At 34.9% G+C, this 14,966-nt stretch overlaps 1 protein-coding gene across 1 annotated transcript; it reads left to right on the plus strand.

The window, feature by feature from the left end:
• The first annotated feature begins 864 nt into the window (after positions 1-864).
• On the plus strand, positions 865-14,548 carry LOC131624697 (nicotinate phosphoribosyltransferase 2-like). The gene is made up of 15 exons (XM_058895618.1): positions 865-1,191; positions 1,399-1,546; positions 2,194-2,313; positions 2,409-2,543; positions 2,637-2,698; positions 3,794-3,869; positions 4,106-4,207; positions 5,230-5,337; positions 6,321-6,379; positions 7,171-7,345; positions 12,674-12,808; positions 12,891-12,989; positions 13,489-13,597; positions 14,022-14,134; positions 14,211-14,548. The coding sequence occupies exons 1-15, from the start codon at positions 1,037-1,039 to the stop codon at positions 14,286-14,288; spliced, it is 1,674 nt and encodes a 557-aa protein (XP_058751601.1). The 5' UTR covers positions 865-1,036; the 3' UTR covers positions 14,289-14,548.
• Positions 14,549-14,966: the final 418 nt, after the last annotated feature.

Here is a 14,966-nt window from a genome sequence, read left to right on the forward strand (position 1 = left end):
TGATTAAATTTATTTAAAAGGAGAAAATAAATGAGAGTATAATTAAAAAAAAATTTAATAATGCAATTTATTAGTCGAAGAACTTTATGCTAAAACATTGTTTAAAAAACAATGGAGAGAGAAATATATTTAGTCTGTTTTACCACTCTTTCTTCTTTCAATCATGTCTTATCCAACAATCCAATTCCCATTTTGCCTAGTAGAAAACAACAAGCACTACCAATCAACAAAGCTGAATCTGATTATGATTTTTAATATTAAAATTTCATCAATTCATTGTTCAAAGAATAATTTTACTTAGGGTGTCTAGAAAAACTGGTTACATGTAATCAAATAAATAAACCAATTACTTGTAACCACATAAATAAATCAATTATCTGTTTTATTTACAATTTTTGTAAGGGTTGTTTAGAGTTTTAAACGACATCCTTTAATTTAATATAATATGTTTGTCACATCATACTCTATTTTTTCAAGACTTTAAAAGTGCAATATTTATATATATATATTACACTCCCCTCTTATTTTTTTTTTAGGAATTGATTAAAATTTTTGACACGCACTTTTAATTATATTTTCTTTAATTTTTTTTTACTTTTATTAAACGAATCTAAAAAAAAAGATGAACATATTTATTTATCATCCATAAATTTTCAAACAAATTAAGAAAAATAAGCAGTGTCAAACCGGATCCGAACTAGAAATAAACTGATTTTCAAAAATAAGCAATTTTTTTTTATCAAAACGGGTTTCAGAACTGAACTGGACTGTAAACTTGGTTTCAGTTTGGTCCGGCCTATACGCCACTCATAGTCTTAGTCTTCGTTCTAGTCTTTAGTCTTATTTTACCGGCTGATACCCCCACTTTATCTATTCCAATCCAATGTAAATTCTTTGGTTCTTATGCGTCACGCTCACGCTTATGGCCATGTATAAATAAACCGCCAACACCAAAAACTTGAAACCATCGTCATTCGTCAACAGAAAAAACCAAAAACAAACACTCACACAGTAAGAGAGAGAAGAAAAAAAAACGATGGAAGCGAGAAATAACGGAACTAGCGAGAGAGCTTCGAATGGAGTCATCGATGGACCTACGAACCCTATGGTCACGCCTCTTCTCAATGATCTCTATCAATTCACCATGGCTTATGCTTATTGGAAAGCAGGCAAACATCAAGAACGCGCTGTGTTAGTATTCGTTTTTTGTGATTTTGATTATAATTGTTGCTTGATGTTTAGTTTCAGTTGAATTGCGAGTTGCTTAATCTTTTTGTTTTTGCGTTTTTTTCTCGAATTTGATTAATTTAGGATTTAGGTTTAGTGTTTTATGCTTCACTGTGTTATTGATATGTGTTTTTGAGAAGTTTGGATTGTGAATTTGTGATTTGTTTTCAGGTTTGATTTGTATTTTCGGAAGAATCCGTTTGGTGGGGAGTATACTGTGTTTTCTGGTTTGGAGGAATGCATAAGGTTTATAGCTAATTTTAAACTCGCCGAGGATGAGATTGATTTTGTTAGGCAAAGTTTGTCTACTTCTTGTGAGGTAAGTTAAGTTGTGTGTTTTGCTCTATCTATAGAATCTTTGTTTATATATGGTGATGGTTAATTATACTGATTTTGAAAAATGGGAAATGATTGGACTTTTCTAGTATTATAAATTCAGGTAAACACTGATAAATTTTCCATAGTAGGAAATGATGTGTTTATAACAGAAAGCTGAAATTAGATGGTTGCAATTGAGTTGGAGATAGAAACTAGCAATATTGAATATTGCCGCTACAATGCTAACCTTAATCAGAATTTGAACAAACATCTAATATTCCATAATAAGTTATTTGGTACTATTTGTGTTCAAACAATGGTTTAAGAAGCACTGCTTTCATTTTTTTTTTCTGTGCTTACGTTTTATCATTGATAGCAACTGTGTTGCCATGTTCAATTAGACTTCTCTTAAACTTACTTTAGAAAATCTTAATGAAAGATATAAAGAGTCAAGGAACTTTGTTCAAGGTGAATTTGTCTTCTTTATTCCATTTCATTACTTCTTTCTATTTAAATAGTTTTGTACCAAGTCCAAACATGCAATAATATGGTTGGTAATCGGGTTTACTGTCATTATTTGGATATTATGTTATTTGTAGATTCTCCCTTCAAAAAATTGACTTATCCATAATGATCCATTAAATCTAGGAGGAGTTCTTTGACTATCTTAGAGGACTGGACTGCTCCGATGTAGAGGTGTATGCTATTCCCGAGGGATCAGTCGTTTTTCCTAAGATACCCTTGCTTAGAGTTGAGGGTCCAATTGCTGTGAGTACTTGCCACCATTAATACCTCTTTTTAATGATGATTTGATTTGAAGATTACCTATTTCTTGCATTAAACTGACTGTTATACTTGTTCAGGCCGTTCAATTATTGGAAACTCCTTTTGTGAATCTAATTAATTTTGCATCATTAGTTTCTACTAATGCTGCAAGGCATCGCAAAGTTGCTGGAAAATCCAAAACTTTACTTGAGTTTGGACTACGAAGGGCTCAGGTTACTCAGTCCTTTCATATACTTTATTATGAGTTAAATAAGGCACTGGCCTCCTTTAATATTCATCATAAGAAATTCCCATTTTGAACGTAGGGGCCTGATGGTGGAGTAGGAGCGTCAAAGTACTGTTATCTTGGTGGATTTGATGCTACAAGGTATTATCAATCAAACAATCTTATTTACTGTTGATTTAGATGGCAGGATATAGTTTAAATGAAATTGCTTGTAGTTCTACTTTTCACAACTTAAATGTAATTCATGTTCTTTTGGGTACATTGTAACTGAATCTAGTAAAAATTACTATGACGGGCTAGCCGTTTTTGGCTATGGTTCAATTGATTGTGGTAAATCTGTGATTACAAGTCAAAAGTTTGTAGAACAGACACTAGAGCTAAGTCAGTTGAAACAGCATATCTTACCCAATCCATTTTGTATCTCATAAATAATGTTGTCAGTTTGCAAGAAATAAATCTAAATTGATTTTGAGAAAGAAATGAGAAGTAGGAGGGAAGTTTGAATGCTGCGAAAGGATTAAAATTTAAAATTACTTATCAAACTGTGGTAGAACTTTGTATTGTTTATCTTTTTATTGTTGATTTCTTGTCACTATTTTAAGCCACAATTCCTTTAAAATGTGTGTGAGCACTTAAAGTTTTCTGTATGGTTGTATTGGTTTCTTTATTATTGTTTTGGAAGGAACCTGAGATTTGTTATTCCTTTTTATGGTCAATTATGCTTCTGTCATTGATCTATTGTCATTACAAATACACTTGTAGTATTGAACTGAAGTGCTTAAATTAAATATACCTGGAGTACTTAAATTAAATACAACTGGAGTACTTAAATTAAATACAACTGGAGTACATAATTAAATACAACTGGAGTACATAATTAAATACAACTGGATGATGCTGAGACGGACCAAAAATTATATTATTGAGGTTGTCTAGTTAAGTTCCCTAGTTCCTTGAATGTAGTAACACATATTTACTAATTTGCATTCAATCACTTGGATAAGATCACAAATTGTTTGCACGCAATGGTAAGCACTTGAAATTCACACTTTTGAAAGTCCCAAACTGGAAGGTAAGAGTGAATTTGCTTCTCGTTTGTAGGAGGGAGAGTTTTTTTTTTTGGGTTAACTATAGGGATTGATTGCTTTGTATTTTGGCATATGAATTTTAATTTCTCACATTGCTTTTTTATAGCTTGGACCTTTTGTAACTTGCCTTTTTCATATGTGCCTATAGCAATGTTGCAGCGGGGAAGTTATTCGGAATACCGCTTCGTGGTACACATTCCCATGCCTTTGTTAGCTCATATATGGTATGTAACCTATTCACTGAAATTCGTTACATGTTTGGTCAATATTTACGAAGGAAATTGTGTAATTTTATGACAATGGAGTTTCAGTTGAGAAGATGAGTTATAATCTCTAGGTGTATTTATATATAATTTCTGTTATTAGTATTATTGTACTTTTTATTACTTGAAGCACTTATATTTTTGCTTTCGTTGCTACTTATTTTTATCCTTTACTTTGTTTGTCTCATGATTTGCAGAGCCTTGATGAGATTACAGACAAATCACTTCGCAGAAAAGATGGTTCAAGTACATGTGAAGATTTTGTTAGTATAGTTCAAACATGGCTGAGCAAAATTCAGGTACTAGGATATAAGCATTTACATTTTTAGGCTATGTTTGAATTGATGGAAAGGGATAGAAGAGAGCAATGTGGAATGGATTTATAAAACTTCCCTTGTTTGGGTTGTTTGAAATAGGATGAATGAAGTGGAATATAATGTAACATGTTCCATCTTATTCACTCAATACTCTGCTTTCTTCCCTTCCAATTTGGGTAGAATGAGATGGAACAAGTTCTATCTATTCAATCACTTACATATTCAAACAATCAAATGGTAATATTGTTCCATTATGGTCTGTCCAATTCCATTTAGTTCCATTAAATATTAGATATTCAAACATAGCCTTATTGTCGCCTCTTATTGCAGCTCTTAACTGCCCTCTGTTTCTGTCTTTTTGTTGTGTGTGTATGGTGTCATCCTTACATAAGGAAATTTGTAAGGGAGTCACACACTAACATAACAGCACTCGGTGTGATAACGGGCCTCTCAAGTCTCAATAATAGTGAGCCTAACAATGTGTTAGCTATAGTAATAGAAAACATTAGAAGAATCTTGAGCCGTATCCTATAACTTTAAGCTTTGCAGGGTAATTATCGTCGAAAATAAAATATGATATGATTTTACGGGATTGGCAAACATAAATTGCAAAGTATTATTGACTTTAGTTCCTTTTCTAAAACATTTGACACAAGAATGAATTATTGTTTTTATTATTTTTCCTATAAAGTTGAAATATAACCATATGCGCAAGAGAACAAGAAAAGAAAAAGACAATAGTATAGTACTAGTAGATTGAGTTAATATAATTTAAATAAAACCTCACATAATAATAATGTGATAGTAGAAATGTATTTTAGTTCCTTATATCATCTCCTGTGCTAATTCTTTCCCATCTCTTGAAAAAAATTGAATGCTCATTTAATGCCAATATGTGAATGATTACCACCACTTTATCATTTGTTTATCTGTTGCACACTTCACTTGCAAATTCAGAGATGGATTTATCAGTGAATATTTTAATGCGTGTTTGCACTTTGCAGTTGTTAAATGGTGTATTTGGTGAGACCAATCAGAGTGAGTTGGCAGCATTCACGTCATATGCATTGGCATTTCCTGATAACTTTCTTGCCCTTGTAGACACATATGATGTAAGTACTTTCTTTACAAACTTTACATTTCTTAAATAATCATCTTTCATGCACAATCTTAAAATCATTTTAACTAGCAATGGAAAAAGCTCGTGGGTAAGTCTTACTTATACCTCCTACATGACTCTTGTTAGATGTTTTGTTTTCCTGAGAAAGATGCTATTCATCCCATTTCCCCGAGTTTGCTTTTAGTTTCAACCACTAACAATGAAATTGGAAACTATTAGAAATTAAGAAATGTGGGATAATCTCTTTTATCATGTTATATCAATTTGGCTTTAAGATACAAAAGAAGGGGGATGACATAACTGGGAAGATGAGTGAATGGTTGTGCACTTAAAAATGTGTGTTTAGGTATTGGTAGGTGCTCCACCATTTTCCCTTGCCCTGAAGATATGCATAACATTAAGTTGCAACTTACTTGAAGACTTAGGATGAAAAGGAACACATATCACTTACTATCTTATTAGTTGGAAGAATTCTCATATGAATCACATTATGAATTGCATTAGTTATGTGCTTAATGGATGGGATGATGGGGGGCTAATACTGTGGTGGTGAACACTTAGAAATGCTGATCACAAGTCAGGGCATTCAACCTAATCGAGTGTAACTCGGCTAAATGGGTAGTTCATGTACATCAAAGACACAGATAACGAAAAAGTGGGTGAGCTGTGTGATAAATCACACGTAACGAGTAAGGTCAGCTACTGATATCATGCCAATTTCAGTCTTGTATGTTGTAACATTCAATTCTCTCTGAATTCTGCAAGCCTGCCAATCATTCTATCTTACATCTTGAAGTTGAAAATCTTTAGTTTGCAATTGCAAAAACTGTTATTCCAGTTATTATACCATCTGTTCAGTTTGGGGATAGTTTGTTTAATAACGAGTGCTGAAGTTGCTACCTTTTTATAGGGTTCATTCTTTCCCCCCTTTTGTTTGGCTATTTCATCATATATTACATTTGCATTTGTTGACAGGTGATGAGAAGTGGAATCCCGAATTTCTGTGCAGTTGCATTAGCTCTTGGTGATTTGGGGTATGTCAGGACGTTTTCATGTCATTATTATCCGTTGATTAGAGGTTTTACATGACCATGGAGATTCTTTGTTGTGTTCATTATCCAGTTGATTTTTAGTTTAAAGGGATATACACATTGTTGCATTTTTTTTTCTTTCTTTAGCACTTGTATGAAAACTGGTAAGCTGCTGTAATATTGACATAGATGTTGTACAAGGAATACGGAAATAGGAAGTTAGCCACTGCTAGTAGTCTGGACTTTGAATGCTATATCAACCCCACTATGGAGTTGATTAGAATCTGCTTTATGATGTATTTTAACTCATTAGGTACTAGTTATTTGGTATTTGTAGGGATCTATTTGATGTTGTGAACTGCTTCCTTAATAATCAGCTGTGATTTCACATGCAAAATGAGGTCTCCTATCATAGCAGGCCTGACTCTTCCACAGGCTGTCATAGCAGCAGCTTTATAGCATCATGTGTCCCATTTTTACTCTACTTTTACATTTCCTTAGTTTTCTTCGAGTAGTTTTCCAGTATTCGCTGTGTATTTTTTCTATATTGAGAAGTATTTATATGTGTTATATTACTATGGTGTTTGTTATTTTCAAATTTCAATTTAAAGATTGCAGCAACTTATTGTTGATTTACTAGTGTGTCTTATAGCTGATAAATTACAATGGCCTTTTGCTTCAACTAGTCTTACAGTACCCTTCTGCTCTTCCTGTAAAGGAAGCATGATCCTTTCACCCTTTCAAAAAACCTGTCATTTATATTCTTAGCTGACCTTAGATGTTGTTATGTGCAGATACAAAGCAGCTGGTATTAGATTGGATTCTGGTGACCTTGCATATTTGTCTTGTCAGGCCAGGAAGTTCTTTTGCTCCATTGAGGATGAATTTAAGGTGCCTGGATTTGGGAAGCTTATAATCACTGCTAGTAATGACCTCAATGAAGAAACATTAGATGCGTTAAATAAACAGGTAGTAATAATCATTTCAAACTGTGTGATTTTAGCATTACGTAAAATTTCTTATAGAGAACTTGTTGTACGTGTTTTTTTGGTTCATACTTGGTACAAATTTTAAAGGTTGATTTCTCACGTATTCATTTGCATTTATAAATTTATACTTATATCTATTATCTCAACGTTGATTTGATATTTAGATGATCCCACGTGCTCGGTAAAATTTGAACCTCAATGTAAGTTAATAAAACTGCCGGGATCATTATCAAAATATTTTCATCCTCTAAATAAAATAAACTAAATTGATACAGAAGTGGGTAGTTATTATAGATTTAAATTTTATTAAAATGGCACAGTTGACATGCATGTCAAGATACTAAGGTGTATAAAAATTAAGGAATACAAAACTAAGTGCTTATTTTAGTTCACAGGTTTGTGTACAGTACAGCTGAAATCTATCATATTTTGCTGTGTATTTCTTCCCATTCTGCAGTTTTGTGACATACATTATGCATATACCCATAGTATTTTCTATTGTAGCAAGCAAGTTATTTTCCATGCACGTGTAACATGGTTTCTTATTGTTGGAATTATAAAATATTGGAATTATAAATTTGTATTTAGGAGTCAATACATGTACCTAGAAGTCTATGCCTAGAAAATTACATACATGTATCTAGGAACTAACAACATCCTTGAAAATCTTATCTTGTATTTACTCTCTAGTGTGTATATAATCAAATTACTTGAGTGCATTAGGAACTCAAGCATTTCACCAAATATTCACTTTTCTACATGGTATCAAGAGCTCTCGATCCTGAGAGACTTGCTTCCGCATAAACCCTAGCCGTCTTCATTTCGGTAAATCCCAAGTCACCTTCATCGTGACAATTTTTCTGCCTTTATTGCAGCCTTGTTATCCTTCATTGCAATTTTTTTTTTCTGCCTTCATTGCAGCCTTCTTACCCTTCATTGCAATTTTTTTTTTTCCTGCCTTCATTGCAGCCTTCTTACCCTGTCCAGAAACACCTCACACAAACCCCTATTTATTCCTTTCATCTGTCAACCATTCATTGTTGTCTTTTAGGCCCCTCTTGAGGAATATTTCATCTTGTTGTTATTTTTATTTTTAGCTTGCTACAAATGGCTAAAAAAAATTATGTTGATTACTCTTTATCATTCACCGAGGATGAGGTGAATCGTTTAAAGGTTATACTTGACTCTGTCAGTAAGCCTTTTGGAAGTTGTTCTCTACCGACGACCGGCTTGAGCGTATGCTCTCAATCCTTTAGTGTTTGCGATAAAATACCTAAGAATGCTTGGATTTTGGACTCTGGTGCCACCGACCATATGACATTCAATCCCAGTTGGATTTCATCTTACACCTCCTCTGAGAAGAACCGTTATGTTACCGTTGCTAATGGTTCTTATGCTCGTATTGATGGCTCTGGGAGAGTTAACTTGCAACCTTCACTTCAATTACAAGATGTGCTTCATGTTCCCACACTCTCTCACAACCTAGTATCTGTTCGTAAACTCACCCGTGATCAGAATTGTAAAGTAATATTTTTCACTTCTTATTGTGTTTTTCAGGATCTTACCACGGGGAAGACAATTGGAGTTGCTAAGGAAAAGGGAGGGTTGTACTACCTATCTAATGAACCAAATTGTTCGAAGGTGTTGGCTTCCTACTTGCAGACTGAGTCTTCAGTGTCCTCTTCTCATTCCGCCGCACAAATTTGGCTTCAGCACAAACGTCTTGGTCATCCACCATTCTCTTTAGTTCAGTCTATGTTTCCTTCTTTATTTTTACATCATTCAGTTGAGTCTTTTAAATGTGACGTTTGTCAGTTAGCTAAACATCATCGTGTCTCTTTTACTCCTAGTTCCAATAGAAGTGCTGAACCTTTTGATCTCATCCATTCTGATGTATGGGGACCTGCACCTATTTCTAATATTTCGGGTGCTAAGTGGTTTGTATCATTTATTGATGATTGTACTCGAGCAACTTGGATTTTCTTGATGAAGGATAAATCAGAAGCACCAGAATTGTTTATTAGTTTTTTAAATATGGTACAAACACAATTTGGCAAAGGGATTAAAAGAATCCGCTCTGACAATGGCAAAGAGTATGCCAATCACATCCTTTCAAATTTTACCAGTCAACGGGGAATAGTTCATGAATTTACATGTGTCGACACCCCACAACAAAATGGTGTTGCAGAAAGAAAGAATCGTCATTTACTTGAAGTTGCTCGAGCCATTCTCTTCCAAATGGCAGTTCCTAACTCATATTGGGGAGAAGCCGTTTTGACAGCTGCCTACTTGATTAATCGGGTTCCATCTCGCATGTTAGGTAATGTCAGTCCTGTTCAGTTTATGACTTCACGGTTTCCTTCTGTTTCTATTTTGCAGAGTCTCGAGTCTCGAGTATTTGGTTGTGTTGCCTTTGTCCATATCCATAAACAACACCGAAGTAAGTTGGACCCCCGTGCAGCCAGATGCATCTTTGTTGGCTATCCCCCAAACAAGAGAGGATATAAATGCTATCATCCTCCTAGTCGTAAGTACTTTGTCTCTAAAGATGTCACGTTTCATGAGAATTTAGCCTACTTCACTCGTCCTCAGCTTCAGGGGGAGAGCATTCAGAATGTAGAATCTGATTCCGAATTTTTAGTCCTACCTGAGTTGCCCATGACTCCTCTTATAAGTCCTATTACTGGTCCTACAATTGAGTCTCCCGAGTCGACTGTGAATCCTGTGTCAAGTCCTATTACTGATCCTCCTATTATTGATCACACTTCTCCAAATACAAAATCTGAGTCGCCTGCTTCTATTTTTGTCCCTCCTTTGTCGCCTGTTTTGCAGGAACCATCATCCTCCATACCAACAAAAACTAAGGCTGGTGAGCCAACCTTGGTGTATCAAAGAAGAAGTAAGCCCGACCTGCTCCAAACACAACTCCAATTGCCAGAACCGGAGGTAAGTGTTGAAACTCATAATCCTATTAGTGATTCCCATAGCTCTGACACTTGCGATACTAATACAGATGATTTGCCTATTGCTTTAAGGAAAGGGAAAAGGTCATGTGCCAAATACCCTATATCTCAATTTGTCTCCTCTAAAAATCTTTCCTTGCAGCATCAAAGTTTTATTTCTGCAGTTGACTCTGTGGTCATCCCATCATCTGTTCAAGAGGCATTGAAAGATAGAAATTGGGTCCAAGCCATGGATGAGGAAATGAAAGCTCTTGAAAAAAATGGAACTTGGGAGATTGTTGATAGACGGGAAGGCAAGAAACCCGTTGGTTGCAGGTGGATCTATACAGTTAAACACAAATCAGATGGTACTCTTGATCGTTACAAAGCCAGACTAGTGGCAAAAGGATACACACAGACATATGGCATAGATTATGAGGAAACATTTGCTCCAGTTGCTAAAATGAACACTGTTCGAATCTTATTATCTCTTGCTGCTCACTCCGGATGGGAATTACAACAGTTTGATGTCAAAAATGCATTCTTGCATGGAAACTTAGAAGAAGAGGTGTACATGGAGATCCCACCGGGATTTGGCCCTTCATGTGGATCCAACAAGGTGTGTCGATTGAGGAAAGCCTTATATGGGCTAAAACAATCTCCTAGAGCATGGTTTGGAAGATTTACAAAAGCAATGGTGTACTTAGGCTACAAGCAGAGTCAAGGAGATCACACTCTTTTCTTTAAGCACTCGCATGAAGGAAAACTGACTATACTTCTTGTTTATGTTGATGATATTATTATTACAGGAGATGATCAGGCAGAGAAACAGTTGCTAAAGAAAAAACTATCGGCAGAATTCGAGATGAAGGACCTTGGACAACTCAAGTATTTTTTGGGAATTGAGGTTGCTTACTCAAACCAAGGCATTTTCATATCTCAAAGGAAGTATATACTCGATCTCTTGCAGGAAACTGGGAAACTGGGATGCAAACCTTCAAGTGTTCCCATAGAGCAAAACCACAAGTTAAGCCTCGAAGAAGAAAGTGCCAAAGTTGACAGAGTCCAATATCAGAGGTTGGTAGGAAAGTTGATTTACCTAGCACACACTAGGCCTGACTTGGCTTATGCAGTCAGTGTAGTGAGCCAATTTATGCATGACCCGAAAATGCGACACTTACAATCTGTTGATCGCATCTTGCAATACCTCAAGGCTACTCCAGGAAGAGGACTATTGTTCAAAAGAGGTGGAAGGTTAACTATAGAAGCCTACACCGATGCTGACTATGCAGGATCAATTAGTGATAGAAGATCCACTTCGGGATTTTGCACCCTCTTGTGTGGGAACCTTGTCACATGGAGAAGTAAGAAACAAAATGTAGTGGCTCGATCAAGCGCTGAGGCAGAATTTCGAGCTTTGGCTCAAGGAATCTGTGAGTTACTTTGGATGAGGATCATTCTAAATGATCTAAAAATACAATGTGAAGGGCCTATGAAGTTGTTCTGTGACAACAAGTCAACAATCAGTATTGCTCATAATCCTGTTCAGCATGACAGGACCAAACACATTGAGATTGACCGCCATTTCATCAAGGAAAAATTAGACAGTGGTTTAATAGCTACATCCTACATTCCTTCTAAGCATCAACTAGCAGATGTGTTAACAAAAGGCTTGCCACCTGATCGTTTCAATCAATTGACTTGCAAGCTGGGAATGATTGATATCCATTCACCAGCTTGAGGGGGAGTGTTGGAATTATAAAATATTGGAATTATAAATTTGTATTTAGGAGTCAATACATGTACCTAGAAGTCTATGCCTAGAAAATTACATACATGTATCTAGGAACTAACAACATCCTTGAAAATCTTATCTTGTATTTACTCTCTAGTGTGTATATAATCAAATTACTTGAGTGCATTAGGAACTCAAGCATTTCACCAAATATTCACTTTTCTACACTTATCTTGATTGCGATGACAATAATCATTACACTTAAGGAGTCTTGGTTATATTGAATGAGATTTGATGCTAAACATGGAAATAGTAATATAATTTTTTGGGTATAGTCATAGTCTTAATTTCCAATGATATTTTGTATCTAAGTTACTAAAAGAATATATATACTAAATCATGATAGTTCAAATAATCCCATGATAGTGATATATCTCCCCACATCATTATTATATTATAATCATAATAAAATAATATGGTATAATATCTTGAATTTTTCTCTTGTTATGTGTGTTAAGATGAAAACACTTTTGTTCTATTTATACTAATTAATCTTGGGAAAAAGATAAAATTAACAAAGGCTTATAAATTCTTGCCTTTCCCTTTTGATTTAATTGAATTTTTTATACAGGGTCATGAGGTTGATGCCTTTGGAATTGGTACATACCTAGTCACATGTTATGCTCAAGCTGCCTTAGGTGTTGTTTTCAAGCTGGTTGAGATCAATAATCAGCCTCGTATCAAACTTTCTGAAGATGTATCAAAGGTTTGAAGTTGACCATTCTAAATTGAACCTAATAGTTTAATAATCTATTTGGTATTTAATGAATATCTTTTCCGGTATTTAGGTCTCTATTCCATGTAAGAAGAGATCCTATAGGTTGTTTGGGAAAGAAGGTTATCCCTTGGTAGACATAATGACTGGAGAAAATGAACCCTCTCCAAAGGTATTATTTTGACTTATATATTTTTCTATTTCTTTTTGATGTTTTCACTTTGCACCCATTGGCATTTGGCGAAGGTTATTGTATGCTTTCACTGGCATGCCAAGTTAGGAGAAATTCCGGAGTTACAGTAACGGTTTGGTTAAAGCATGTAGCTGTTTGTTTTCTTGGACTTAACACTGAAGCAATTATTGTATAGCACATCGATAAGGTACCTTCAACATATTTTGTATGGGTTCCTTCAGGCTGACTTGAGAACGAAAAACCAATGTGCACCCGCAGTAATGTAGATGCAGCTTTTGACAGAACCCCGTTATTCTTCTGTTTCATAACATAAATCCATTAATGGATAGACAGCCTTGCATAATTTTCTCTTCTTTTTTGCATAGGCTATGTCAAGTTTTCAGCCTATTGGCTAGCATATCTTGCCATCCAAAGAGTTGAACAGTAGTTTACAAATGTATGCATAAAATTTATTTTATCCAATTTTATTCATATACAGGTCGGAGAACGAATCCTGTGCCGTCATCCCTTCCAAGAGTCCAAGAGAGCATATGTCGTGCCACAGCGTGTTGAGGAGCTTCTAAGGTGTTACTGGCCTGGTAAATCAGGTGAGAACCTATATTAAAATAATGGTAATCACTGTGACGACTAGTAGTAGCTTATTGATAGCATTAACAACTTTCCTTTCCATAGGGTACTGGAAAGTATTGCATCATTTATAAGAGCAGCCCGTGATTTATGATTTACCAACTATTATAGCTTTGTTGTACTTTTGAACCGTCTCACCCCTATTAAGAAAAAAAAGAAGTAATCTCATATGTAAATGCTAGTTGCTAAATTTATCAGTTCATAAATTCCTACATGAATTGGTTAATTGCTATCATTCGTGGGATGATCGGGATTGTAGTTTGGAACACTGCAGTATATAAAGTTGGTTTTCGACATTTATTGGCAGTTCATTTATTCAGCGGATGCGGATTTTGGCTATCAGTTTTTCTATTTTGTTTGTGACTTGCTTATTATTTTCTTAAGGTAAAACAAGGGAAACATTACCACCTCTAAAGGAAATAAGAGAGCGATGCATCAACCAACTGGAGCAAATGCGACCTGATCACATGAGGAAACTTAATCCAACTCCATACAAGGTTAGAAAATTACACCTTGCTTTAAATAATGCAATTGTTTTCATGTTGAATGATGTTGAATATTTTCTGAAAACAGGTTAGTGTAAGTGCAAAATTATATGATTTCATTCATTTCTTGTGGCTCAATGAGGCACCGGTTGGGGAGCTGCAGTAATAACAAGACAAAAAACCCAGTGGACTTGGCAAAATGGATTTCGATAGAAATTTCTTTTATACAGTATAGATGTATTTAATGTGCTTTGACTGTATATTTATGTTGGAGGAACCATTATTCTTTCAAGGCCTGTGGATTGTGTTGCAAATAAACCATCTTTGCCATTGATCATTATACTGTAATAAACTTCACGTGAAACTGACTGTCAATATTACAGTTTTCAAGTTATTGATGAAAGCTTTTTCTTTTACTTCATTTAAGTACTTCTGATAACTAATGGATCATTTATACTTCAAAATTCATGCGTGAAAATAAAATATTCTTAACGCTAAATGTTGACTACTATGGATGTGTAATCTTTGACACGTTTAGATTCACCATGTTTAATACTGTAAAATATGGTTTTCAATGGTTCACCTAATATGGGTTATGAGATCGATATTGCCTTGATATCGGCCAAATTTAATGACAAACTTGCACCCAAGCCGATGTAAATTACTATTTGATTCAGTAAGGTAGACAATTTACAGGACACTGCCATCTCGTATGCAAGTCAATTTGCTCATTCATTGATTTACAAAATTGTGATGTAAAGGCATTTCTTTTCTTTTCTAACTAGTAACAAACCCGTGCATATGCACGAGTTCTGTTTGGTTACGCGAATTTGGGTACATAATT

The sequence above is a fragment of the Vicia villosa genome, unplaced genomic scaffold (genome assembly GCF_029867415.1).
Source record: "Vicia villosa cultivar HV-30 ecotype Madison, WI unplaced genomic scaffold, Vvil1.0 ctg.000148F_1_1, whole genome shotgun sequence".
NCBI classification, from domain to species: Eukaryota; Viridiplantae; Streptophyta; class Magnoliopsida; order Fabales; family Fabaceae; genus Vicia; species Vicia villosa.

What these genes read in the sequence shown, in the direction of transcription:
- LOC131624697 (XM_058895618.1), top strand. Translation starts at nt 1,037, where the DNA reads ATGGAAGCGAGAAATAACGGAACTAGCGAGAGAGCTTCGAATGGAGTC. An exon ending in GGTGGATTTGATGCTACAAG is followed by an intron (nt 2,699 to 3,793) that starts GTATTATCAATC and finishes ATGTGCCTATAG; the next exon opens with CAATGTTGCAGCGGGGAAGT. An exon ending in TAGATGCGTTAAATAAACAG is followed by an intron (nt 7,346 to 12,673) that starts GTAGTAATAATC and finishes TTTTTTATACAG; the next exon opens with GGTCATGAGGTTGATGCCTT.